Source organism: Vespa velutina, chromosome 3 (genome assembly GCF_912470025.1).
Source record: "Vespa velutina chromosome 3, iVesVel2.1, whole genome shotgun sequence".
NCBI classification, from domain to species: domain Eukaryota; kingdom Metazoa; phylum Arthropoda; class Insecta; order Hymenoptera; family Vespidae; genus Vespa; species Vespa velutina.
The window spans coordinates 4,609,077-4,636,269 of record NC_062190.1 but is presented as its reverse complement, the minus strand read 5'-3'; the positions used below and the strand labels follow the sequence as shown (position 1 = coordinate 4,636,269).

The following is a 27,193-nucleotide window of genomic DNA, read 5'->3' as shown; positions in this document are numbered from 1 at the left end:
GCGCAAGGCGCTAACGGACCAGTAGTAGTTGATGTGGGTCAAGTCGGTGTCTCGGGTCTTGGTGTCGCTGTTAGCGGAGAACCATTGTGGCATCCACAAGCGACAAGTTATAGAATTCCTTGTCAGCTGCATGGAATTTATACACCAACTGGAGCGCATCCATTCGCACATTCGTGTCAAGTGAGTAAGAAAAAAGATTATAGATTTGTTTACATGTACGATTTATCATTCCTATGCAATATTTTTTATATGATAACGATAAACTGATTACCTTTATTTATAGAAATAAATGATATTTTCTAGGTAACGCATCATCATAATCATTATCCTGCTACTCATGCAACTCATCCTGGTCATAGTTTAGTAGGATCCATAGTTGGTGCAGCCTCTAGAGGGTATCCAACACCTGCAGGTGGTCCAGTTGCTGCTCTTCATCATGCACATGCACCACCTCCACCCGTCCATACTACTCATTATACAGCCCACCACCAACTCTCTCAGCAGGTAATAAAAGGAAGAACGTAATGAAAATATAATTATATTATAATTGCTAAGGAATCCTATTTATTTTTGTATTTATTTCTTTCAGAGAGAGGTAGAATTGGAATTAATAGAATCCCATCATCATCACAGAGTTGGAGCTACTGCCGGTGCACCGTTACCATTGCCACATTCGTATTCTCCTCCAGCTCTTACTCAAGTTACAACACCGTCTCCGATTTTCTTATCTGAGACGCGAAATAGTCAGTTAGAAATGATTCAGACAAGAACTCGTAGAGCGGCCTCGAACGTTCATACTCTCAGGCGACCAAGATCGAGTAGATGGAGAGGCACGCCTCCGTTACCACCTACAACATATCCAGGATTCTTGTTACATTTCTTGTAAGTTTCGAATTATATTAATTTTTAATATTGCTTATAATTTTTTTGGTGATAATCAGAAATATATAAAAACAAAATTTTAGAGCGATGTTCAGCAATCCACCTTTATCTCCATACAGCCATGCAGACTTGTCCTCGCCAGATTCAGCTACGGAAAATTACGAGGCTCTTCTATCCTTGGCGGAAAGACTTGGAGAAGCTAAGCCACGTGGTTTAACGCGTGCCGAGGTTGAACAATTACCTTCCTACAAATTCAATGCAGAAACGCATCAAAGTGATCAAACGAATTGCGTTGTCTGCATGTGCGATTTCGAAGCTCTACAATCGCTTCGTGTTTTGCCGTGTTCGCACGAGTTTCATTCGAAATGTATTGACAAGTGGCTTAAAGTGAGTCGAATGAAATTATTTAAAGATATTTTTCCGATTATATAAAATAATTAAAATTGTCTTTTTGTTTACAGTCAAACAGAACGTGCCCGATATGTCGCGGTGACGCAGGAGAATATTTTGGTAACAGCGGCACAAGTAGCGACTGACGCCGAGCTGCTCAAGTGCATTAGCGCCGATCTTCGCCATCGTCGCGGACGCTACTTCGCACAGAGCCTCCAGCCGTCATGTTGTTGGTTTGTGCAAATTTATGTTCATAAGCATTTTTGCCTTTTCTCCGGTGAAAGTGAAGCGTCGATTGTATTTCAAACTCCTAAAAATCCTTAGTGTCATTCGGAAAAGGTAAAACCTCTGTTTCGAAAAAAAGGAAAGAAAGAAAAACGGAGAAAAGCGAATGCAACAAGAGATACAGAAAATTAATTCATTTCAAAATGTTGGACTCTTGTAATAGAAGGGTACACATCATTTTTGCTTGTTTTCAGGCGTTGTAAGTTAACAAGTTAAAGAGCGTAATTTAATGATACGTGTTGAAACCTTAAGAAAAAAAAAAAAAAGAAAAAAAAAAGGTTTTGCGAGAAAGTTATAAAACTATACAGTTTTCATTGGCAGAAAAATCTGTCGTTTGTTTATTTTATTCGGATTCGCTTCGATTATGGTTTAACGCTCGTTTGTTAGTTGTGTTGCGCTATTTTGTATTAATATATGTTTATGTACATAATATTTGTATACAGACAAATCAGCACTTTCCATTAACGTTCCATTTTTGTAATAGCTTAAATTCTGATCCTATTCTATAATTGTAAATAATTATATAAACGTCCGTATACATGCGTGCGTGCGTATAAAAACCAAGTCTAGGTCTTTGTTTGAAAACTTACCAAATGTAGGATAAATTCTTTTGCAATAAAAGGTAAGAGAGACATTTTTATTGGGCAAAGAAGAAACCGTAACTTCCTATTGTTAATGTTTTCTTGTCTTTGTGTAGGCCGGGTGATTATTTTTATTATATAAGGAATGTATGTATCTCCACCCATTGCGATATGAGTGCTATAGATTAAAAAGAAAAAAAAAAAAAAAAAAAAAAAAAAAAAAAAAAAAAAAGAACTGTTGAATTGTCGCACCGATGTCACATAAACTAATTTATAAAAAAAAAAAAAAATTTAGTGACCTCGTATATCTGATTACAAAGTCATTCCTCTCGCGGTGATTAACAGGCATCCCGTTGTTTTCTCTGTGTTGGTTCGATAAAATTTCTGTTATACGTTTTATGAAATATATATATAAATATATACATATATATGTATGTGTATATATATATATATATATATATATATATATATATATATATATATATATATGTATATATATGAATATATGTATGTATATATATGTATATATATGTAGGTATATATATATATAAGTATATATATAGGTCAGCCTAGCCTCATAGATGTACAGGTAGATGTAAAGGTATGCATGTAAATTATTCCAACCGCGAGAGATCAACCAGCAAGATCAGAGAGAGAGAGAGAGAGAGAAAGAGAGAGAGAGAGAGAGAGAGAGAGAGAGAGAGAGAGAGAGAGAGAGAGAGATCCTTCAACAACAGTTATTCAAAATTGCAAGATATGAAAAAGAAATGAGAGTGAAAAGTATAAGGATACCGCTTCTGTTTCCTGCGCATCTACCTCTGATAGAAGATGAAACGAATTGATTAATATTTTTTTATACACACTTCTCATAAAGTATAAACATACCTATGTAATAAGAAGAAGCAACAAAAAGAAAGGGGGAAAGAAAATGTAGAGGAAAAAATCGAGTTGGCTGTAATTTTGGCATGTTCAATTGAAATTGATACTTTGAGAGATTATTATATCATCTATTTCATCATAATGAGTTGACGAGTGTTATAATAATCGAGTATAGCACGGAAAGGAAATAAGGGAAATTTATGTATCGTAAGAACAATGGTGCATTTTATAAAAAAGAAGAAAAAAAGAAAAGTTTTCGAAATGGGGATAGAACGTTGCCATTAAAGAAAATACACGCTTTTAGTTTTGTATGTGTATGTATGTAGGTATGTATATATGTATATATATATATATATATATATATATATATATATATATATATATATATATATATATATATATATATCAAACGCTTTTTCTATTTATATGTTTCGGTACAAAGGTGGATGAAGAGTTTTCAACATTTGTAGCACGTTTATGATTACGTATACATTATACTCCTTAAATCTTCGAATGTATCGTCGAATAACAAAAAAATACAGTCGAATAGGCATGATTTACAAAGGCTGTTTTTTTTGTTCGAAATAACAAAACGTATGTACAATGAATTTTATCGAATATGTTTCGTTATGTTACTTTGTATTATTGGATCAGAGCGAAGTAAAACTGCCCGATAAAATCGTTTGGAAATGGTAAATGAATCGTCAAGTGAAGGCTTTTCAAAAGTAGCAGGAGAGACAAATTTTGAAAATGGAAGAAGATCAGAGAAATTGCATAGAGCCGAAAAGTTTCTTCTCCGAATTGTGTCTATCATTTTAAAGATCAACACATTTCTACATATAAATATTTCTGCTACTGCTATAACTGACTCGTTAAATTATTAGTTCTCGGTATATACCATTTTAATCTATGAGCGTGCGTCTTTGAGAAATGCAAAGAAAAAAGAAAAAAAAAAAAAGAAAAAGATAATAAGAAACAAAAAATACGAGAACTAAGAATCTCTTAGAACTAAGATCGTATCAGTAAATCTTCTTGATCTATCCTTCCACTTCTCATTGCGTGCCTTTACTATTAGTAATCGAAATACATACTATATCGTGAAAATTCGAAAAAGAGAAACAGAGAAAAGATATAAAAAGAATACAGAGATAGGCATGTGGTACCGTGCGATATCATAAACTGCTCGCACAAAAGGACGCTTGGAAAATTCATATATAAAGAGAGATAAATAGAAAGGGGGGGAGGGAGAGGGAGAAAGAAAGAGAGAGAGAGAGAGAGAGAGAGAGAGAGAGAGAAAGAAAAAGACGGAAAATCAACTCGCGTAATCACAAGCATATGTGTGCCTGTGTATGAGTGTGCGTGGTGTGCGTGCGTGCGTGTATGGGTGTGTCAACCTGCGAAGTTGCATGACAAATATCAACTTTAGATTTATTTTTTAACAAAAGGCTGACGAAAGAAGAAAAAGAAAAAAGAAGATTGCTATCATCATTTGCAATTCACTTCATGCATATGCGTTTGGTTACTTTAACAATCTCTTGTAAAACGATCTATATATGTTGATGGTGCTGTGCACTATTATTGGGTGCTCCTGTTTCATATATTTTTTTCTTTTTTCTTTTTATTTTTTTTTCTTTTTTTGCTTCTCTCTCTCTCTCTCTCTCTCTCTTTCTCTCTCTCTCTCTCTCTCTCTCTCTCTCTCTCTCTCTCTCGATTCATCCTCCTTTTCGCAGGTCGACACACAAAAGATAAAGATAACGATTTACTCCCATACGCGTGGTAATACTAGCCCGTACAAGAGAATCATACGTAAGTAGAGTGTGTGTACTAATTTAGAAACGCGTCATATAATTACGGGTCTAACAACTGACACGTAGCGTGTAGAGTACGGTAATCCTATCACAAAAATAAAATGCAATATCAAAAGGCATATGTGTAAGTGGCGATCAAAAAGTATAAAGATAGAAAGGAAAGTAAAGAAAAATTATAGAGGAAGAAATGAAAAGAAGAAAAAGAAAAGAGAGAGAGCATCGTTAATCCTTTTTAGGCGCATAAAAACACATATCATTTTCCATAGCAACTCACAAGTTTTGTCTTTCTCATCCCTTCAAAAAAGTGATACTATTAGTAAAGAGAAAGCAGAGAAAGAGAGAGAGAGAGAGAGAGAGAGAGAGAGAGAGAGAGAGAGAGAGAGAGAGGGTGGGAGAAACCGGAGGGGAAAAAAAAGAAATTTGCTCGTGTGTTTCAAACTTATATTTTAAGCGTACGTACATACTAATACTACATAGAGAAACTTTCGAGACGAGGGACGAGTGCTCGACCGTAAAGATCTATCACCGTAAAAATTCTAATTGAATCTTAATTGAATATTAATGAACACTATTAAAAATTAGAATTTTACATGTATTTAAAACTCGTAACTAATTTTTTGTGGCCTTTTTGTTCTGATTTTTCTTGGTTTTTTTTCTTTTTTTTTTTTTCTTTTTTTACTTTTTTTTTTTTGAGAAGGATTTCACAGTCATATCACTGTATGTACAGATAGTGCAAATAATTCTCAGGCGTACGTCATTCCTGGATTATTTTTTTTCGACAATGCGAAAAAGCTTTCAAGACTGGTGTCATTAAAATGAATGAATTTTTTCGGCTGCGACGATTTCATACCGTTCGACGCTTTGTCTCTCAATATGTTTAGATTCTAAGGCATAGTATTAATTATTATCCTTATAATTATCCAGACCTGGTTGACTGACTCAACTTTATGCTCGTTTCTCGCTTTAAGAAAATATTACTTTTTCCATTATCCAAGGTAAACATTAAACCAATTCATATTGTTTCTACTTGTATATATATTAATTTTTACTTAAGTTCGAGTTCTAATATTGAAAGGAATAAGCAAGTTAAAGAAAAAAAGTGAGAAAAGGGAATAAATAATATATTTTTTGTTAGTTTAACTAGGTCTGACGTATATTTAAGTACACTTTACGATCAGCTTATCGATCATTTCTTTAAAACATATTAAATATTATCGATTCCTCGATCGTTCGTTTCAACGAGAAATTTAATAATATTCAAATCCTGGTAAATTTATGAAAAAAGAAAAAAAAAATTTGTAAACGGTTTACAAAATCCATTTAAATTTTCCTTCTATTTCTCATTCCAATTATAATCCTAAACTCGAATCGTTGAGGATATTCGAGGGATCGACGAAAAGAAATAGTACCAAAAAGAAAAAAAAATTCTTCCGAGGTGATACGCGAGAGAATTGCTTTTTAAATAAGGGGAAAAAAAACTTGGACAAAAAGTAGTTTGATTACACGTACATACACGCCGAAAAATTATTGTTTCTGTGATTACATAAATATTTATTAGTTCATGATTAGAGAGACACGATAAGAGAATCTCTGTGGAAATCAAAATTCGAATAAAAATAGCAATGATCAAGAGATGAAAAATATCTTTACGAAAAAACGAAAGAATTAAAGAAAGAAAGAAAAAGAAAAATGAAACAAAATGAAAGGAGAGATCTTGACGAAGGGAGAATTTTGAACGAGAATCATATTCAGTGACCTGACGAGATAGAGGCTTATTTTTTCTTACTTCCCTCCGATTAAAAAAAAAAAAGAAAAAAAAAAAAGAAAAATATATATGAATTCCTTCCGATCGGTCGGAGTATCGAATCAAATGCCGCTTACAAATAAAAATTGTCCAATGGTCTCTCTTCGTTGGAAAGAAGCAAAAAAACATTAAAAAAAAAAGAAACAAAAGGAAGAGGAATTAAATGAAACGTGGCTGGACCACGCTGCATGTTTGGAAATTATTCTTAACGAGTATGGTCCAGGAAAAAGAAAACATGATGCTGATTAAAAATGTCTTCGTCCTCCTTTACGCGTTATTCTTGTAATTAAGCTACGCAGTAATAATAATAATAATAATAATAATAATAATAATAATAATAATAATAATAATAATAATAATAAAAACATTAATTAATATTCTCATTTGTTGCTTTTTCGAGAGAGCGAAATCTTTTTTTTTATTTTTATTATTTTTTTTTTTATTTTTTTTTTTTTTTAAACTTTTTTTTCCTTTGCTCGTATCGATGGTGCTTAATTTAGCGCTTTTCTCTGTAGAGATATATGTTTCGTGTACGATTCTAAATGTTTAAGTATTCTTAAGGATATAGAGAGAGACTGTAATTTAAATAGCAAAAGTGAATAAGTCAAGGAAGTTTTGAGAGAGAAAGAAAGAGAGAGAGAGAGAGAGAGAGAGAGAGAGAGAGAGAGAGAGAGAGAGAGAGAGAGAGAGAGAGAGAGAGAGAGAAAGAAAGGGAATCGGTAGACTGCGTTCGAGGACATATATCAAAACCCCATTTGTATTATATTTCGGTCATTGTAAAATAGAAAAATACAACTTTAATACTTAATAACCATTTAATTAACGCAAAGTAAACTCCGAAGCTCGAGCTTTATAAAATATGTGAGAAGCATGCACGTTATATACACAGGTCGGAACGTCGAATTCTATTTTGTTACCGAAAATCGCTTCTAGATCCCCTTCTCTCCTCCCCTCCTCCACCACTTCCCCTTTTATAAAGTACTTTATAATAACAAAATTCCATCGCCGATGATAATATGTCACCGTAATTATGATTAATATATATTATAATTAATATATATATATATATATATATATATATATATATGTAATATATATATATATATGTAAATGTATTTGATAATATTACATAAGAAGAGTAACGATTGTCGCTGGTATCGCAACCAACTATCGTTTTTGTTATTAATTTGTCGTATGAGGAAAAGAATGTATATATTATTCGCGTTTATAAACGGGAGACTTCATCGTTTTTGATTTATCTTGTAAAATTAAGTTTTTCCCCTGTTTATCGTTGTTATATCTCATCGATGTATAATCATATATATATATATTACTATTACCAGCCGCTTATATGAAATACTAGTAATACGTTTATTACGTTTATCATTAACTACTACTTCGTATCTCTCGCTATTGTCCAGGTAATAGACTTATTAACGCAAACCGTATATTCTCAGTGTTCATAGCGCCACGTGGGGTGACTGATTTTCTTTTTTCAAAGCTAAAATGCGCCGCAAAAAGAAATGATTAAAAAAATCTTTTGTACGTAACCCAGACGCAATCATAACGATGCCAAACATTACATGTTATCACATTATATAATTATTATTATTATTATTATTATTATTATTATTATTATTATTATTGCATTATTATATTATTATTATTATTATTATTAATTAATATTATTACCATTATTATTATTATTATTATTATTATTATTATTATTATTATTATTATTATTATTATTATTCCTATTAAACAAATTACACGGTTTTTACACATTAAGTTCTTCTTCAGTTCGTACTTTTTTTCACACACATTCTTTCACGCTTCACAAAGCATCCTTACCATAATCCCAAATCGAACAATTCGTTCAGTAATATTCCTGTCATTAGAAAACGAATAGAATGGGTCTAGAATTATGGGCGAAAGGAAACGAGATAAGGAAAGAAAAAGGAACAAAAAAACAGAAATGCAAAAAACTCAGTAGAGAAATACGATCGAATCGTATCCATTCGTTTTCATTTCCACGGCGTTATTTGAAAAACGGAGAGGCTTATACAATGTATTTCGCGAACCTAATCGACGTTCCTTAACCATAGTGGGCACCCTTCTTCCGCGTTTGCCCTCTCATAACCCTCCGGTACTCATAGATTTGCTTATGACCACGAAAGAGAGAGAGAGAAAAAAAAAGAGAGAGAGAGAGAGATAAGGAAAGAGAGAAGGAGAAAGAAAAAAGAAGAGGGTTGGACGTGTAGTGAAAAGAGGAGGTAAAAAATATGGGGAGAGAAAGAGAAGGGGTACAGAGGAAGGTAATATCTCATAGGCGTCGAAGGGTTGGATCGTGAGAAGAGTAAGAGAATGTTAACGTGACTTTAAGGTAGATATGACCATATCTCGCGAATGTAGAAAGCCGACTAACAGAACAATCTATCTCTCTTTAAAGAAGCCATCTCCGATATGTACGCTTAAAGCGAGCTTTCCCCTTTAAGGAACGCCCCTATACCTCGCTCGAACTTATGGAGTACATGCTTATATTATGTATAGGTGTATTGCATGTGTATATGCAAGCTAGCTTTAGAGCAGACTTCATTCTCACCCTCTGTACCGTTGATTTCAACCCTTATTCTCGTAGCTTCTCTCTCTCTCTCTCTCTCTCTCTCTCTTTCTCTCTCTCGGTCTTTCACATCCCTTCCTTTTTCCGTTCTTCATTTTCTTTTTTCGTTCCTCATTTTCTTCTATCCTCATACTTTCCTCTCTCCTTCCCTTTCTCCTTTCCTCCCTCTCTCTCTCTCTCTCTCTCTCTCTCTCTCTCTCTCTCTCTCTCTCTCTCTCTCTCTCTCTCTCTCTCTCTCTCTCTCTCAGTTCAGTCATATACTCAGAATGCTCGATTTACCCTTCAATGTTAACTTGCCATCTCCGGCTAGCTAGCCAGTCGGAGATAGGCAAAGGTGTGCGTAGGCGTCCAGCATTGGAGCCAAAATCAATTCGCCCGACAAAATTAACGCGGTAGTCGTGGCTAGGCACCGAGGGTTGTGGGCTGTCCACCGGTATATCCAGCTAGTAGTACCAGCAGGGGTGGTACTGATGGTGATAGTGGTAGTGGTAGTGGTAGTGATGGTAATGGTGGTAGTTGTCGTGGTTGTGATGGTGGTGGTGCTAGTATTCACTCTGCCAGTTCGAAAGCTCCCTCGCAAGCTCCAGCGCAAGCACGGTTCCGCATGGGAAAGCTTCTCCGTTCAGCTATATTTTCTCTCTCTCTCTCCCCTCCCTCTCTCTCTCTCTCTCTCTCTCTCTCTCTCTCTCTGTGTGTATAGTCATTGATTTTGGCTTTGTCGAATTTAAACTCGTTCCTTTATCGATCTTACGCCCGAGAAAGGGAGAAGGAGAGAGAAATAACGACTTTCCAGTCTCATTTATCAAAACGCATTTATTTCCTCCCAAATCCATGTTGAAAATCGAACAAAGTGTGCTTTGAGATTAGAATCTACCCATTTTAAGATTCAACCCATATCGTTCGTTTCTTTTTTTCTTCTTTCTTTTTCTATTGGTTTTTTTCTTCTTTTAGAATCAAATTTCATTTTTTAGCTTGATCAGAACGAACGATCGTTATTTCCTTTTAGAACTTCCAATATATTTTAAATAAAATGAAATACATATAATACGAATCGAGGTTTACGATGCACAGACTTTGCTAATACAAGCCTTCTAACCGCACCTAACTAAGGTGCGTTAACTTCATATAACGAAATGAAAGGGGCAGGGGGAAGGGACAATATGCTGTGACAGTGTGCCGTAAAAAGGTGTACAATTTTTAAAGAGGATTTTGTCTACGAAGAGAAAGAACAAGAAGGCAAAAGAAAAATAACTTTTTAGGGAGCTCGAGAGAATAGAAAAGAGACATTATAAAAAGCTTCTGACCTTTAAATATTTCAATATATAGAACCCACGTAAATATTTTTCGCCATTCTCATATTCGTTCTAACTTCGTATAAACATATTAAATGTATACTAGCGAACGCGAAGAGACTAAAATTCCGTAAAGGGTCAAACGAATCAGTTTATATATTTACACGAATGATCTCATTTCTTTTATAAAAATAATATATTTATCTACGTATCTATCTATCTATCTATCTATCTATCTATCTATATATATATATATATATATATATATATATATATATATATATATATATATTGTATAAGTAGGAAAAATGAAAATATTCCAGGTCGATAATTTAATATCATGAAAATTTTGCACATATCTTGTTAGAGAAAATTTTATTAAGTACTTAATATAGTTTCGTGAAATTTACATTAATTGTCCTTAGATATAACTTTGTCTCTCTTTCTCTCTCTCTCTCTCTCCCTCTCTCTCTCTCTCTCTCTCTCTTTTTGTTTATCTCTTCCTCTTTTTCTCTTTCTATTGTGGGAGTGCAATTAAATAGATAATAATCGATGTTCTTTACGGAATTTTCGTCGAAGTTTATAATCAATTAACACGAGGAGCAGAAATGCCAATGATTAGACAAAATAATAAGAAAAAAATATGTTTGGAATTTCCTAAGATAAGCTCTCGGAGAATGAGAGCAGGTGCACATACCGTTCTAATACCATTAACGATCAAGCTTAATTAGTAAGAGCCGAGAATAAAGCGGAGATTCTAAAATCGATTGCGATAAAAACAAAAAGGGGTATATACTTTCGCCTAATAAATACGACCGACCTCGTTTACATTACGATGTTCCGCGATGATTTTATTCGTACAATAATCGGCGATTTATTAAGAGAAGATTGAAAGAAGGAGGAAATACATACGTTAAATAATCTGTGAATTTCACTTCTCGTTGTAATAAAATAAATGGCCGCTTTTGTAGTCCTCCTTCTTCATGAACATGATAACAACAATAATAATAAGCAACAACAGCGACAACAATAACGACAAAAAAGAAAGAAAAAAGAAAATAAATAAAAACATTCGCGAGGATAAACGTAGGGTATAAGGATATATGTACATGTATTTAACACGTACAATGTACAGAAAGCAATATATAAATATACACATACATATATACGTAAACGATACATACACGTACCTACTATTCTCGAGCTAAATCATTACGTTTGCCACTCGATTGTAAATTTCTATAGGATGTGCTTTGTAAGAGCGTAACTGCTGTGCATAATGTATATACATACATACGTATATTAAAATTATATATGAGAATGGTGTATGTGAAATGAAAGAACGACGATGGAAATCAGAAACTAGAAAAAAAGAGAGAAAAAAGAATGAAAAGAAAAATAAATAAATAACGGGGCGGCAAAAAAAAAAGGGATAGGAAAGAAAGAAAGGACGGAAGGAAGGAAGGAAAGAGCAAAATTATTGTCCGAGGAAATCATGTGTCTTACATATGGCAAATAGAACTGAGAAATTAATAAGCGATATTTCTCTTACAACTCGATCGGTTGCAAATAATAGGTGTATTCCTCTCGTTAAAAGGAGTAAAAATGTAATAGTTTCATAATTGCCAGAGAAAAGATATAGATTACAAAGTCACGAGGTCTGCTTTGTCTTGTTATAATCAAATACTTTATATTATGTAGTACAGATTGTCATTAAACGTGTGAAAGCAAACTTGTATTATTTTTACGATCACTTTCTCTGTTTTTTATTTATTTTTCGTTTATCTAGATTTTGGGCACAAAAATTCGAAGGTATGCAGCTTTTTCTTTATTAATTGTTTCGCTTTTTTTTTTTTTAACACGAAACAATTTTCCCACTTTAATCAAACTATAAGAAAAATACAAAAATTGTTAACCATAACGTAAGTAAATATTCGAAAGAGGATTAACAAGATTTAATAATCGAATAAATATATTAATTTATTAGTGACTGTTCAATTGTAAACGATGTTTAGCCTGTAATTAGTATGCAGCCTTTTTGAATACGTTATTAAATTATTCTTTGACAATATCCATCCATATTGTTTTACGTAATAAAAATGGAATGTATATATTATTGCAAGTATGACATTTACACAAGCATAGCGAGGAATATTTCAAAAGATTCTACGTTTATTTTTCACTTTCGATTGTAATATTTTTTTGCGTCTTGATCTTCTTCGTAAATAATCACATAAGGAAATTGCCCTTAGTATGGAAAGTAGGTAAGATAAAAATTAAGCGATACGTATGTATGTGTGAAGTATATTTTTTTTATTATCATTTTTGTTTCTTTTTTATGATATAAATTCAAAAAAACAAGATACAGGTAAGTGTTTTTTAAAAATTTAATGCTTTTATATATTTCCACGTAATTTTGTAGAATTTGATACTGTTTGTAATGTCTACATGTGTTCTTAATAATATTTTAACTACGATATACAATGTATTTTTTTAATTAATATACTTTGGTACAGGCTCGCGCGCTTACTATATACAAGTTAAATATTATGTACAAGACTTAAAAAAATATTCTATTACTTTATAAATTATTAACAAATTTCACAATCATATATGATTGCAATCATATTCTTAAAGTAATAAAATAAAACAGATAAAAATTTCATAATATATGAAATAATAAAATAATGAATATGATGATAAAACATTTCGTTAAACTTATAGAAAGGAATCTGCAATATATATCATATAGAAAATCTAAATACAAATTATTGGCATCATTTATTTCATTTGTTCTTTGATCAAAGTAAGATATAATGTGACTAGATGGTAAATTGATTTTTTATATAAAAGAAAATTTGTTAATGACGATATTTAAAACTGCAATGGACTTTTGGATTATAATTTGTTTCGATTAAAAGGACTAGATAATATTTTCATTCTAGATATATAAGTTGTGACATGGAGTTTTTACATTTTTAAGATTTTTCGTTTTTTTTTTTCTCGTTTCTTGCACATTTAAAAAAAAAATGATTACTATATAGAAATCAACTTATTACGATAAAGTAATCCAGTGCATTAAGTTTTTGCTTGCTTAAAATAATGTTATGAGTAACGCTCATTCTTGTAAAAAATTTGTCATTTACATATTAAATTTTAGACTTTTCGTGCCTTTAAAATATAGCAATCGTCAATTAATATTTGTTCACACAAAATTTTTAAAATCTAATTATTAATTAAATAAAAAAAAAAAAGTTATATGGCAATATTTCTAACTCGTCAATTGTCTTTGTTGATTTTGTATTGTTAACTTCGCTATTTCTGCACCTAAAGTATTAATACTATCCTACAAAGGACAACAAAATACATATATATATAAACACATTAATTACCTTTAATTGTATATATAATGCATTTCAATTACCTTCAAAGCCATATTTTTGAATAATGTATCTTCAACAACGGCGTATAATTTTTGATTCATTTCTAAAGAAAGTTTTAAAGTCATGTTGTCATCTGAAACTTTTTGACTATAAACAGATGCCATTATACCTCCATTCTTTGCTAATTCCGCCTATAGTTTATATAAAAAGATAAATACAGCATTAATTTACATATAATAGCATAAAAACATATTGTAGAATTATACATCTTGTAGTTATTGAAATTATGAATTATGTAGTTAATATAAATTGAAAATTTAATCCTACATGTAACTTACAGTATTTTTCCTGCTTTTGATATGCTATAATGACAAACATAAAAGGCATACTATATATATTAGTATGCTTTAATTTCTAAATATTATTTAAAGTATTTTTACTACATTGGAACAAAGAAAACCTTTTAAAATATTTTAGATGCAATGACAATGAAATTATTATAAAATTAATTAATTACCTTGTATCTATCTCTTTCGTTACTACCCATGGCACCAGAATTTTCATGTAAAATATAATGTTGTATTATCTTTGTTTTCTTTTGTATTTCTTCGACTAATGTTCGTGTATGTTCTTCCAAGAAATCTATTTTTTCTAATTTTTTTGCATTATCGTTTTGTAACATCACGATACGATCCATTAATAATTTTTTAGCAGGTTCAATTAAATGAATACAATTTTCGCCATTGGTACAGTTATCAGATAAGGCACCATTCACTGTTTCACCTATAACAACACATGAAAAAATTAATCAGATTAAAAGTCGATATTAATAAGCAGAAACCAATAATATAATGTTAAGAAAAAACAAATAAATAATAAAATTATGAAACCTGTATTTAGGGATGTATTTGAATCAGTCCTTGATGCAACATTCATTGAATTACTAGGTGAAGATAATTGAAATGCTTCCAATTTTTTCCGACACTGCTGCAGTTCTCGCGTTATTTCTTTCATATTTCTTTGTTGTTTTCTCTTAAGTACTGCATTTTCCCCTTGACTATCCTCTAACTTTTGTGTTAAATTTTGAACAAGTTGTGTTTGTTCTGCCACGTGTTTTGCTAAAATTTCACATTCTTCTAATCTTCTTTTTTGTTCAGATATTACATTGTCTTCAAGCAATTTAGTTTTATTTTTCAATTTATTCACTTGATCGCGAAGTGGACCTTGTTCTTCTTCGAGCTGTTTAGTTTTTGTTTCAAGTGCAGTAAATTCTGATTGAAGACATACGTTTTTATCTGTTAACTTTTGTGTAAAATCTAACATAGCAGCCTCGCGCAAACGACATGCATGCATATCAGATTCTAATTCATTATTTATTAAATGCAATTTTTCTGATTCAGCAATTGTAGATTTTAGACTTTTCTCTGCTCTATGTAGTCAACAAAATATTTGTAGATAAAAATAATTTTTACATAAAAAAATAGTTATTTTTAAATCATTGAATATAAATACTTACTCTTGTAATTGGGATTTTAATTCTTCAATTTGTGAAACTCTTTGTAACAAATCAATAATTTCCGTTTGTCTTTGATCCGCTAGAACCTTCAAATTATTAAGGGTATCTTCGTATTCTTGCTGTCTTTTTTCATAGTCTTGTATTTTTATACCAAGTATATTGTTCTCTTCAATTAACACTTGCTGTCTGTGCAATAATGTTTCAACTTCTTTTTGTAACTGTAAACATAGCATCTCCTTGTCTTCAGTTACATATCTTTCTAAAATTAAACGTGCTTGTTGCTCTTTCAGCTGTTGATCCAATGTTATAGCTTTATTTTCTTCAGACAATTGAAATTTTCTAATAGTTTCCTGTGTTTCTTTACGTACTTGTTCACACTCCTCTTTCATTTCATTAATTCTACTCTATAAAATTAAATATAACACGACAAATAAATGTAACCGAAATAAATATAACACAAAACATAGCTTAAAGTGCAAAAATCTTTTTTAACAATATTGAAGTTTTACAATCTATTTAATATCTTTTCTTACCAAAGCTTTATCAAGCTTTTGCTGTGTTTCTTTTTGTAAGTCCATTTCCGTTTTTAATTTATTTTGTGACCACTTGAGTTTCACTTCTTTCATCTGTACATCTCCATTAAGTCTTTCAACTTCTTTCTGAAGATCACCTACTTCACGGCATTTCCCATCCAATATATTACATATTCTAGTTCTCTCTCCTTGAGCCTGTCGTAATTTATTCTGCAAGAATTCTTGCTCTTTTGTAATATCTTTCAATCTACGTTCTGCATATTCCCTTGCCCTATTAAAGACACAATATTAAAAAAAAGCTCTCTTTTGTCAACTTTTTTTTCAAACATTTCTGTCACAGACAATATACCTTTGTGTATCAATCAATTGTTTTTCACTAACTGCATACTTTATTACCATAGATTCCATTTCTTTATTAGCAGTAGAATGTTCTCTTTTCAATATATCTTGGGTAGCTAATGATGCACGCAATTCAAATGTTAATCTATCTACAGTTTTTTCTAATGTCTCAATTTGTATTTTATAAGGTTCTCCACTTTTCTCCGCTTCCAATGTGTTATTTCTTGTTTTTAAGGCTTCTACTTTTTCTGATAATTTTGTATTATTATCTTTTAATTTAGCATAATCTTTCAGTAGTGTTAAGTATATAGGATGCTCCAATAAATTTGTTTCATGAGAACTTTCATTATTAACTGAGTGATTTTGACACTCTGCTGAATTTTCTTGCAATATTTCACCTATAAAGTATTTACAATTAGTAATTGAAATGAAAATACAATAGTATATTAAAATAATCATTATGTTTACCATCTGTTGTCATTAAAGCTTCTGTTGGTTGGGTTGTAATATGTTCTTCAGAATTGATAAATTTGGAATTATTTTTAATACTTGTTAATGTACCATCAATTGAATCAACAGAAGATGAGTTGAACATTGAAGAAATTTGATATTTTGAATTGTTCTCATTCAATAGGTCTTTTTGTTCGCTATTTTTGCTCTGTTCTGTTATGGATACAACTGGTGTATTTATGATTTTTGTTACTGTATCACATTCTTTGGGAGGCATTAAACATTTTGATGATAACTCTTTTTTTACAGAATCCCCATCTATATTCTTTTTCTCATTATTATTTGTATATCCCGAGGTATATTTCATAGTTAAATGTTGCGGTAACAATGCTTTCTCCATTATATTTGTGGATTTTTCTGTGATAAAATTCAGAAAATTTCGACTTCTATTTATAAAATGTGCATTAGATTGCACTAAACTCATTCGATTTGTTGGCAGTGGTATCCTTACAAGTCTACTATCATCATTCAGAGTTGGTCGATATATGGAAGTAACATCTACTTTTCCTTTTTCATTTGAAACTTCTGATGATCGTAATTTAGTTTGCTGTTTAAATTCTTTATCTGTACTTTCTGACAAATTTGGTAAAACATGTTTATTTATATGTTCCATATTTTTATTAGATTCTTCTTTCGATGCTATATTCATTTCTACTACTTTTGTAGAATCATCATTATTATTTTGCAAACTTGTTAAAATTTTTTTATTTATTGGTTCATTCAATGCCAATGAATCTAAATCTTTTATTGTCGAAGAATCATGAGCAACATTAGTAATTAACGACTGTTCGGTTGTGGGTATTTCTAATTTAATATCATACACATTATCTTCACATATGTTAATAGTACCTGTTTCAGTCCCAGAAATCTTATCCATATTTTTATGCGAATGATCTATATACAGTGAATTATTGGAAGATAATTTGTGAAAAACTCTTTCATTTGGAAGATCAATATTCATTGACAATGATGAATTTTCATCTTCTTTGTTTGGAATGCTATTTATATGTACACTTGTTTCATCCACATTAATACTGATCCTATTTACTAATAAATTACTTTCATTTGGATTGTTATCTTTTCTTAACGATACTAGATTACATTCAACTTCTACTTTATCCTCTTTAGAATAAGAATTCTGATTTTGTAGACTGCTATTCTGTTCTATATTTTCATTTAATGGCAGCAAACAATTTTCTGTTAAACAAACTGAATGAAATAAGCTATTAATACCTTCAATATAATATATTCATAAACAAATTTATGAATTAACTAAAGCTAGTTATATTGTATACATGCAAATACATGATGCAAGATTATTTTTTTTTAATTATCAAAGTTTTTGATATATGTATACCTTCTGTCGAATCATTTTTGGATTTACTTGTAGAATCGGTATTATCAAACTTATCTCCATTCGAGTACAAATCTAACTTCTTCGCGTCCATTTCAAAAAATTCACTTTTATTTTCTTTAAATTAAAATGGATTTCAATTAATTCTGTTGAAATTTCTCGATTGAAGCACGATTGCACCTTGTAGTTTTTAAAGAATTTGGATACGTGGCGATACTTGATGAATGCAAAAAGAACCTCTGAGCAGAGAAAGTAACCTAAAATCTGTAACATTTAACTGTCAACGTATCGACATGTTGCATTAGTTGCATTCCAGTATTACTATACATTTTGAAAACATTCGGCAAGTTGCAATTATACGATCCATGCACATCGTAGATATCGATTATTACCGATAATCGCAATTTTATCGAAATTGTGTTATAAGATAGAAGCGAGTAAGGTCAATATAAGCAAATAATTTTTTTTTGAGATCACGCTTTGGTCTTAATAATTGATAGTTCTATGGCGTCTTTAAAAATTGAACCTAGTGCTGACACGTGTTTATACATATTTAAATAAAAAAATTATTATATTTATAATATTTAATTTTAAAAGTAATTTTTTGAAAATGATCGTCGACGACATTAATGAATGTGTATTAAAATTAATAAAAGATATTCATTACGGGTAAAATTTTTATCATTCTAACCTTAAATATTAAATGGACTAAATAATTGATACATCTTTATATTTCAGAGATATCAAAGGAGCTTACAATATTGTTAGTGCTACTGTTTCTGTTCTGAAAGATATTATCAGTCATTCAAAATGGGATACTGCAAAGTAGGTTTTATAGTAAACGTTATGTTATATATTATATATCATGTATTATGTTATATATTATATTATATAATAGGTATTTATATGTGATAAATAATAGCAATTTAATAATTTAAATGTATTTTATTATATAGAGATTTAATGGATATTATTACAAAAAATGGAAAATATTTGATCGAATCAGTTCCACTTGAAGCTTCAATCGGAAATATGGTAAGACGTATATTACTGATAATTAGGGAAGAATATAGATCAGAGCTTAAAAATAGAACAGAAGAAACGGATCCTCAAGAATCATTACATAAAATTCTTACGGCTGAGCGTGATCAAGACACTAATTATGATATTTTAGTGCTTTCTCTTAAATCAGCTCTTATCGAACATATAAATGAATTTGAGGTGGAACTAGAAACATGGTAAGTTAATATGATGCAATTCTTTGTTCAATTGTAGATACTAAAATATTTTATTTTATTTTATTTTATTTTATTTTATTTTATTTTATTTTATAGTTCAGAAAATATTACACACCAAGCTTCAGAACACATTCATTCCAATGAGATTATAATGACTATTGGCAAATCAAATTTAGTTGAAAAGTTCTTTGAGAAAGCTGCTACAACAAGAGCTTTTGAAGTTATAGTGGCTGAAGGAGGTCCATCTTTAAGTGTAAATATATATTTGTTTAATAATAATATTTAATGATTAAGTAGTTACACATTTTTATTATAACAAAGTTATATATTATTTAAAGGGTCATGAAATGGCAGTTAACCTTGCAAAAGCTAAAATTAAAACTACTTTAATATCAGATGTAGCAATTTTTGCAATGATGTCACGTGTAAATAAAGTAATCATTGGTACTCATACTGTCATGGCTAATGGAGGATTAAGGGCAATTTCTGGTTCGCATACAGTTGCACAGGCTGCAAAGCATTATTCTGTACCTGTAATGGTGTTACTACCTTTATATAAACTTTCACCACTTTATTTATGCTCACATGAACAGGATGGATTTAATCAACATATTTCTCCTACGCAAGGTGTATTAGGTGGTTCTAATGAACCTCTCATGGAAAGAATTCATGCTTATAATCCGATGTTTGATTATGTACCTCCTGATCTTGTTACATTATTTATCTCCAATACGTAAGTTATTCATTTTATTAATTATAATTTGATAATGCAGCATACCATATGAAATTTATTCTTGAATTTCAGAGGTGGAAATGCACCATCATATATTTATAGATTACTTAGTGAGCTTTATCACCCAGATGATTATGAACTATAACTTTACAGTAATTTAGAATATTATAATAACAAGAATGAGTTAAATTACTCGTGAATCATTAAGGCAATTTTTACAGAAATGTTAAATCTAAAATTTATATAAAACGCATAAGAGAGATTCTTTTATAAAAGTGATTATAAAACGCATTGTCCTAAATAGAGGATTTTTATATAGATATAATCTGCCTTTATACTAATGTAAACAATTTTAATTTTATCAAAAGATACTGAAATGGATATGCAGTAGAATATATCCTAAAACGATGTATTTATATTACAATGATATAAAGTTTTTTAACAATCATATATATATATATATGTGTGTGTGTGCTATACATATGAATTCCAATTACTTCCATCTTCAGGTTGCAAAGAATTGGTAACCAGTAAAATAACATCAACAATCCACCATACTCCAACACCACCTACTGTTAACAATTTACCCACTGCAGTTCCTGTTTGACCGAGACAAAATCGATCCATGCCTAATACACCTAACAATATACTATAGAGTAATGTAGTGACAAAAAAATGTTCGCTGTATTTTATACAAGGAACTCCTTTACGAAAAAATGTTCTTGGACCAAAACATTCTATATCTGGCAATACAGTACAGAATACTTTTGTTTTTTCAACATCCTCATAGCGCGATCCTCCAAACTGAAAGCAAAATATTTAAACATTGATGGATCTTTAAGAAATTTTCTTTAATCTTGTATTCAGATCATACCTTCACACAACCGAAACCTGTTTCCTCTTTTGCAGTTTTATTTCCTTTGTGATCAACTGGATCTTCACATTCTATAAATTCCTTTGGACTGAAAAAAGTATGTATTTTCGATAAATCTTTTTCTATCTTCGATTAATTAATACATCAATTATTTCAGATCATTTAGTATGTACAATCCGTATACTCACAGAAATTTGCATAATATCAAAGGGCCCTCCGGCTTATACTCCTGTTGTGGCTCAGTGCTTTTATTCGTCGCCGTAACTACCAAGCATTCGATCAGATTCCAGTAAAACCCAACAAGGACGAAAAACGTAAGGTCTAACCTCATTTTGTCAAATATAACATCTTAATCGCATCGTCGTACGAGTGTACACGTTTTTGTTAGAATGATAGATTATTTATGAGCTACGTTAAGAGAAAAAAAACTAAAATCAGTGTGAGCCCCGAGATAAATCGTTTCTATTACTTTTCTCTTATTGACCTTCGCGACATTTTTCTTTTCATCTCTTTTCATTATATTAGAAAGTAGTTAAGAATAGAAAAAAACATCCCTTCGATACGAGTTGCGTTCGATAAATCGTTCCGTGGAATAAGGTTTAAGTTATGATTGGTAGTATTCGTCCGCCATCATTGTACGTCGGCCAATCATCATGCTCTTCCATCTCGAACTAATATCACGTGTTTGCTCTCTCTCACACGCAACTAGTGGCTCCCCAAAGGATGCACACCCAAAACGCTTTTGTTTTGTCAGTCGTGCGGTACGTGCTATCTGTATAACTAGTTGGTGCCTGTCTTCGTCGCTGGATTGTTCGTCTGCGAGAGCTTGTACGACACGGACGAAGGGTTTCGCGTCGTCTTGACTCGTCGAGGGGCATTCTTTCCAATACGACGAATTCTTTCGATCATATTACAGTGTTTTTATGTACACCAATATGCGCGAGAGAGAAGAGTTTTATAGAGGTTGTTCATCAGGACAATCTAGTCAAGCACCACCACCAACAGCCAGAGCACTTGGTTTGGATGCCTTGCATGGATTGTGTAAAGAAATTTATCCGGACCAACCTAATCCTCTTACTGTCACAGCTGTTGTGAAATATTGGTAAGAATTTTCTAACCAAAAATTTTTATTAGCGAAGAAGTAACATAAAGACATAGTTGTATTTTTATGTTGTACCAAGTTTAATTTACGTCAAATGAAACATTCATTATATTTAATTAGCGTTAAGATACATTATACGCTTCCATACGTCGTTGATCTCTCGTAATTCATGAGAATATTAATGTCGAGTATTGTTTTGAAAAGTTGTGTATATACGACGTCAACAGGAAGGGGCAAAGGAGTTAAAAATACTACGATTCTATTTTATATCATTGTTATACGTTATACATTGCTCGATATTCACGATAATAAGATGGTTATTTCAACGATGTTAATTAAATAGAAATGATAACATTGAAGCATCTAATTAAATGATTTTACGTCGATAAATAGATCGATGATTACCGATAATCAATCGATCACTACCATTTTGATGATAGCAGCGCCACCATCTAATATAATTGATTCGTACAAAAAAAAAAGAAAATAATTCGAATTGCGTTGTTCGATAGTTTGGTATGCGTCGACAACGAAAATGCCAACAGTTTAAACGTCATGGACGAGGAAAAGGGTGGCTTATATTTAGCCACCCTTCGTTTGTCATGTATATACCAGTCTAGCCCGGATGTACAATCAAATAAATCGAATATCCTGTGTACTTATTCGCAGGTTGGGTGGTCCTGATCCTCTCGACTATATAAGCATGTACGAAAATCCTGGCTGTCCCGAACTAGGCGTGCCACCGCATTGGCATTACGTGAGGTAAGTATCGAATTCCTTGTTATTTCTTTTGTAAGAATGTTTCTTGATATTTACGAAAAGATTCTGTTACGAATACAAATGTGGTCGTTAAAAGAACATTTAAAATGTTCGTAAAACATTGTTATATAAATTATATTATCATATTTATTTATTTATTTAGATACTTATTTTAATTTTTCCCTCTCTCGTTTCGCCTTTTAATTCTAAGTACTTCAATCACAAGATAAATTTTTTAATTCGCAAAATTTGTTCATAGATTTTATTATAATTTCAAAATAATCAGAATCGATATATTAGCACTTTTATTTATCTAATTTTAGCCTATAACATTTGTATTCTTCTTGTTATTTAAACTGATTGGATTAAAATCATCGTTCCGTCTAGTTTTTGCGAATAGTTATTTCGACTCGAAGAAGGGAACGTTTCTCTCCGTTAAGAGAGAAACATCCATCGAACGAAGCGATTCATTTTGCTCTCATCGCTCAGCCACATGCTTCCTTTTCTCTTCTTCGAGGCATCATTCATTCAGAAAAGACAGCCCTTCGTTTTTTGCGCCATAGGGGAAGAGACGCCGAGCGAAAGAAAGAGAGAAAAAAAACGGGAAGTCGGGCATTCGTTAATGTCACCCTGTTTAGGTAGAAGTGTGCCCGTGTCTCTTTGTACGAGTCCCGCGAGCTTCGTGTACGCGCGCGCGCGCGTTCATGTACACGTGCTATGTGGAACCTATATAGTTATATATACATATACATATATACACATACACATGAACATGACACGTGCACATCTCGTGTACTTCAATCTCTGCCTTCTTCTCCTTCTTCTTCTTCTTCTTCGTCACTTTAAAGACGTTCCTTTCCCCTCTCTCCTCCTACCTCTCCTCCTTTCCCTTTGGTATATCCTCATATTTTCTTTAATCTCCGTTCCTATCCTCATTCCAGTCGTAATATAATTCATGCTATGAAAACCGTCAGCAGCATTTGTCGTTTCAAAATCAAGCTTCCTAGAGGGGAAAAAAAGGAAAACTAACAAAAGGTCCTTCCTTCGATTTCTCTTTACTCCTAAGAAGCAGCCGATTAAATCGTTCAATACTTTTCTTCGTTGGTGTCAAGTTGAATCCAAACGTCTATATATACATATATATATATATATATAGTATATAGGAAATAGAACAGAATGAATTGGAAAAGAGAAAAAGAAAGAAAGAAAGAAAGGAAGAGAGTCTCTTGACGATCGAAAGGATTTCATCGTAGCTACGAGTTCCGACAATATCTGCATAACGAGCGACAAGTGGCTTTTCGCTAAAGGGCATCTTTCCTTCCTTTCTTTTTTAAAGTGGCCCATGCTTCTTCGATTTCAAACAGCTGCTCTAATAGTTCGTGCCTTTCTCTATATATAGAAAACGATAGGGCACGAGAGGATGAAGTCGTTGAAAAGCTCAAGGAATCGGAAATAGAAGCACGAGACTTTCCCCTTTTTCGTCTGTACTGACTAAATATAATCTGCCATTGACCGTACTTCTTGACTTAGGATGGGGGAGTGTGGATTTCTATTCTATACAATATTAAACGTCTTCATTTCCTTTTAATTCTATTTTTGAATTCCAATTTAATTTGAAACGTGATTATTCATCAAAATATAATGATGTTTCTTTTTTTCTTTATTTTCTTTTCTTTTCTTCTCGTGTCTTTAGTTTGGGTCTTTCCGATTTGCATGGAGATGGACGACTACATCCAAAAAGTGGTCCAGGTCGTCCAAGTGGTTTTGGTTTTGAGCTTACCTTTAGATTGGTACGAGAAAGAGGTGAAACGACTCCACCTACCTGGCCGGCAAATGTAATGCAACAACTAGCTAAATACGTCTTTAACTCTGGTAACATGCTGCTTCCTGGTGATCATGTTTCATGGCACGCTCCTTTGGACAATGGCAGTGGTCGCATCACGCAAATTTTAATGGGCAGAGATCCTCAACTGCCTGCATCAGTCTCCACTCCTCATGGCGAAGTACGTTGTCTTGAGAATATCATTTTTTTTTATGGAATAATATATATATATATATATATATATATATATATATATATTTATTAACTGTAATTAATAAAATGTTCCTAGGTTTCATTCGTACAAATTGTGGGAGTTACTTCCGAGGAATTACAAGCAGCTCAACATTGGAATGGTCTTGGTGTAGTAAATCTTTTGAAAACGACTAGGGGTTGCGGGCCTTGGTTGCTGACGGATATGAAAAGGATGCATTCTGTTATGGAGGAGGATCCTTCCGTTGCAGAGAAAATTCAATGTGGTATTGAAAGGGAAGGATCCAATTTAAGTGGCGTTTCTGCAAAGTGCTGGTACTATAAATCAATATAATTTTTTATAAATATTTTTGTTTCTTCTCTTTTTTTCTTAAATGAATATAGATGACGTTGCGAGTGAATATTTAGAGAAACAGTATCACTACATTTTTAGGTGGGTACAAGTTAGCGGTGACAAGAGTACGGAAAAATATAGAGAAATTAAAGAAGATTCCGACGACGAAGATATTAAACCCATAATAAAGACAGAAAGATTATCTCCTTGTGAACAAGAGAGAGATACAGGCTTTTCTGATATTAATTGTGTCAAAGTTTTACCGGGACTACATTTAACGTTTAACCTCGAAGCTGGATCCTTGTTGCCATTAGCGATAAAGTTAGTAGCAAAATTTGTTCGTAATATTTATTATAAAATATCGGATGATCATTTATAGATTTTTTATTGCAGAGGACGAGTTATGCACGGAAGGCATTTTACGTTTAAATCCATATTGTCTCACACAGCTGTGACGATAGTAGCACCCTCGGTTACGGGTACTTTGGTATCTAAAGAAAAACCATATGTTGTTCAAGGTCCTTGGTTACAAGTTTTACTTCCCGAAGATTTGTCAGAAAAAATGGCAAACGAATTTCAGATCTTAAATTCACCAGAAGAAGTGAGTCCTACATACGATTCGTCGAATTTACGTTTATCATTGTACTTGAATGATTTTTTTTTCACGTATATTTATAGATTCAATTGCCAAAAACATTTTCTTGGCCCGAACATAAGTTGGTTATAACCGTTGTGAATGACTGAAAAAAAAAAAAAAAAAAAAAAAAAGAAAAGAAGAAGAAGGTAAGGACCTGCCTCGAATCTCATGGAAAAGTTTCTTTCGTATTTTCTAATGTTTAAGCTCGTAACATTGAGAAGGATTAAAGTATTATACGGTTTCGTTAAAAGGCGACTTCGAAACGGATATTTATAAAGCGATCGCTTTTTTTTTTTTTTTACGAATATACATTTTTTTAAGTTTTATTTTAATTTATGAATTTTATAAATCGCGCGTTAGTGTTTATGAATACGTGGGAAAGAATTACGAGGACATGTAAAAGTGGAGACGAAATATTATTAATAATAATTTTAGAAGGGAAAGTTCGAACAGAATTGAAATGAAACGGATTGAACAGTCTCTCTTTTATTAAATGATGTCTTATACTTCGTATTTAATTATGTATATAATAGGATATAACTTATAAAGTGTAATGGTATTTGATATACGGCTTTACACATTGTTATGTATAATAAACGTTTACATAAAGACGATGTATAAGATCCTGATATTTTTTTTGCGAATTTTCTAGGATTTTGGAAATCGATAGAGAATATCTACTATATTACCTTGACCTATAATCCTTTTGTTTTATTCAATAAGGTTTTCTTTCGAGGTCATATTCTGGAAACGTTTTACGTATCGACCACCCTGTTTGCCAGATTTCTTACACGAGCAATGCTGTTTTCCATAAATCTTTGGATTTGTGTTTAAATTATTATTTTTCTTTTCCGCATTTCGACCAAACCAAGTCCATATTTTCGTTCGTGGATTCTGAAGAATCATGACATTGAAATTACAATGTAAATTTTATTTTTAATAATTTATAGCTGCTAAATCAAAAACCAGATAACTCTTTATAAATTTAAAACTTTCATAAAAATTTACAGTAATCTTATTAAGATTCAAATGCAAACATGTTACCTGGTTTTTGTATCATAGCCTTCAATGTCATGCTGAAGCGAATTCTTCACTATTTCATGTGAGCCTATAGAGACTCCAATATTTCCTGTCCTAGATCCTTTCTACAGCAGAACCATTCCTCGTACCTGCTTCACCAAACTCATAACTATCCTGATAGCCTCGATCCAAAGAATGACGACGATACACGCGGAGGCAAAATTTTCCACGTCATCGCATTTGATGCTTTTGATGATATTGACGATACCATGAAAGGTATACAAGTAT

General features: G+C 31.8%; 5 protein-coding genes across 10 annotated transcripts in view; 3 read left to right on the top strand and 2 right to left on the bottom strand.

Annotated features, from left to right (window-relative positions):
• LOC124948064 (E3 ubiquitin-protein ligase RNF38) overlaps positions 1–6,648 on the top strand; it is a 36,778-nt gene extending 30,130 nt beyond the window's left edge. For 4 of the 5 annotated variants that reach the window (XM_047491154.1, XM_047491156.1, XM_047491159.1 and 1 more), the window contains 5 exons: positions 1–180; positions 304–504; positions 590–882; positions 966–1,269; positions 1,344–6,648. The exon at positions 1–180 is cut by the window's left edge and continues 411 nt beyond it. In XM_047491154.1, coding sequence (XP_047347110.1) covers positions 1–180; positions 304–504; positions 590–882; positions 966–1,269; positions 1,344–1,418 — 1,053 coding nt within the window. In that variant the 3' untranslated portion in view covers positions 1,419–6,648. The remainder of the gene's footprint in view (positions 181–303; positions 505–589; positions 883–965; positions 1,270–1,343) is intronic. The other variant, XM_047491157.1, reaches the window with a different exon arrangement.
• A 6,185-nt stretch (positions 6,649–12,833) lies between these two features.
• Positions 12,834–18,557, bottom strand: LOC124947669 (coiled-coil domain-containing protein 186-like). 2 transcript variants are annotated; one of them, XM_047490150.1, is made up of 10 exons: positions 18,180–18,557; positions 16,781–18,031; positions 16,323–16,710; positions 15,974–16,244; positions 15,441–15,844; positions 14,815–15,353; positions 14,442–14,707; positions 14,263–14,286; positions 13,966–14,115; positions 12,834–13,887 (listed from the first exon to the last, which is right to left on the bottom strand). In XM_047490150.1, the coding sequence occupies exons 1-10, from the start codon at positions 18,268–18,270 to the stop codon at positions 13,813–13,815; spliced, it is 3,459 nt and encodes a 1,152-aa protein (XP_047346106.1). In that variant the 5' UTR covers positions 18,271–18,557; the 3' UTR covers positions 12,834–13,812. The 2 variants fall into 2 exon arrangements, with proteins under 2 accessions (XP_047346106.1, XP_047346107.1); XM_047490151.1 differs by lacking the exon at positions 14,263–14,286 and having other exon boundaries at positions 18,180–18,540.
• LOC124947671 (translation initiation factor eIF-2B subunit beta) lies at positions 18,418–20,769 on the top strand. The gene is made up of 6 exons (XM_047490154.1): positions 18,418–18,845; positions 18,915–19,001; positions 19,133–19,414; positions 19,511–19,667; positions 19,753–20,147; positions 20,220–20,769. Exons 1-6 carry the CDS (start codon positions 18,787–18,789, stop codon positions 20,290–20,292), a joined length of 1,053 nt encoding a protein of 350 aa, XP_047346110.1. The 5' UTR covers positions 18,418–18,786; the 3' UTR covers positions 20,293–20,769.
• LOC124947672 (TM2 domain-containing protein CG11103) lies at positions 19,667–21,570 on the bottom strand. The gene is made up of 3 exons (XM_047490155.1): positions 21,210–21,570; positions 21,022–21,109; positions 19,667–20,951 (listed from the first exon to the last, which is right to left on the bottom strand). The coding sequence occupies exons 1-3, from the start codon at positions 21,350–21,352 to the stop codon at positions 20,622–20,624; spliced, it is 561 nt and encodes a 186-aa protein (XP_047346111.1). The 5' UTR covers positions 21,353–21,570; the 3' UTR covers positions 19,667–20,621.
• On the top strand, positions 21,418–26,499 carry LOC124947670 (suppressor of fused homolog). Its single transcript, XM_047490153.1, has 7 exons — positions 21,418–22,123; positions 22,793–22,885; positions 24,576–24,885; positions 24,994–25,229; positions 25,348–25,569; positions 25,642–25,849; positions 25,927–26,499. Exons 1-7 carry the CDS (start codon positions 21,945–21,947, stop codon positions 25,990–25,992), a joined length of 1,314 nt encoding a protein of 437 aa, XP_047346109.1. The 5' UTR covers positions 21,418–21,944; the 3' UTR covers positions 25,993–26,499.
• Positions 26,500–27,193: the final 694 nt, after the last annotated feature.

What these genes read in the sequence shown, in the direction of transcription:
- LOC124947669 (XM_047490150.1), bottom strand. Translation starts at nt 18,270, where the DNA reads ATGGACGCGAAGAAGTTAGATTTGTACTCGAATGGAGATAAGTTTGAT. An exon ending in CAAAAATGATTCGACAGAAG is followed by an intron (nt 18,032 to 18,179) that starts GTATACATATAT and finishes TATTTCATTCAG; the next exon opens with TTTGTTTAACAGAAAATTGT. An exon ending in ACGAAAGAGATAGATACAAG is followed by an intron (nt 14,287 to 14,441) that starts GTAATTAATTAA and finishes TTGTCATTATAG; the next exon opens with CATATCAAAAGCAGGAAAAA.
- LOC124947671 (XM_047490154.1), top strand. Translation starts at nt 18,787, where the DNA reads ATGATCGTCGACGACATTAATGAATGTGTATTAAAATTAATAAAAGAT. An exon ending in TCAAAATGGGATACTGCAAA is followed by an intron (nt 19,002 to 19,132) that starts GTAGGTTTTATA and finishes TTTATTATATAG; the next exon opens with AGATTTAATGGATATTATTA. An exon ending in GAGGTGGAACTAGAAACATG is followed by an intron (nt 19,415 to 19,510) that starts GTAAGTTAATAT and finishes TTTATTTTATAG; the next exon opens with TTCAGAAAATATTACACACC.
- LOC124947672 (XM_047490155.1), bottom strand. Translation starts at nt 21,352, where the DNA reads ATGAGGTTAGACCTTACGTTTTTCGTCCTTGTTGGGTTTTACTGGAAT. An exon ending in TTGATATTATGCAAATTTCT is followed by an intron (nt 21,110 to 21,209) that starts GTGAGTATACGG and finishes TACTTTTTTCAG; the next exon opens with TCCAAAGGAATTTATAGAAT. An exon ending in CAGGTTTCGGTTGTGTGAAG is followed by an intron (nt 20,952 to 21,021) that starts GTATGATCTGAA and finishes TTTTGCTTTCAG; the next exon opens with TTTGGAGGATCGCGCTATGA.
- LOC124947670 (XM_047490153.1), top strand. Translation starts at nt 21,945, where the DNA reads ATGTACACCAATATGCGCGAGAGAGAAGAGTTTTATAGAGGTTGTTCA. An exon ending in TCTCCACTCCTCATGGCGAA is followed by an intron (nt 24,886 to 24,993) that starts GTACGTTGTCTT and finishes AAATGTTCCTAG; the next exon opens with GTTTCATTCGTACAAATTGT. An exon ending in GGCGTTTCTGCAAAGTGCTG is followed by an intron (nt 25,230 to 25,347) that starts GTACTATAAATC and finishes CTACATTTTTAG; the next exon opens with GTGGGTACAAGTTAGCGGTG.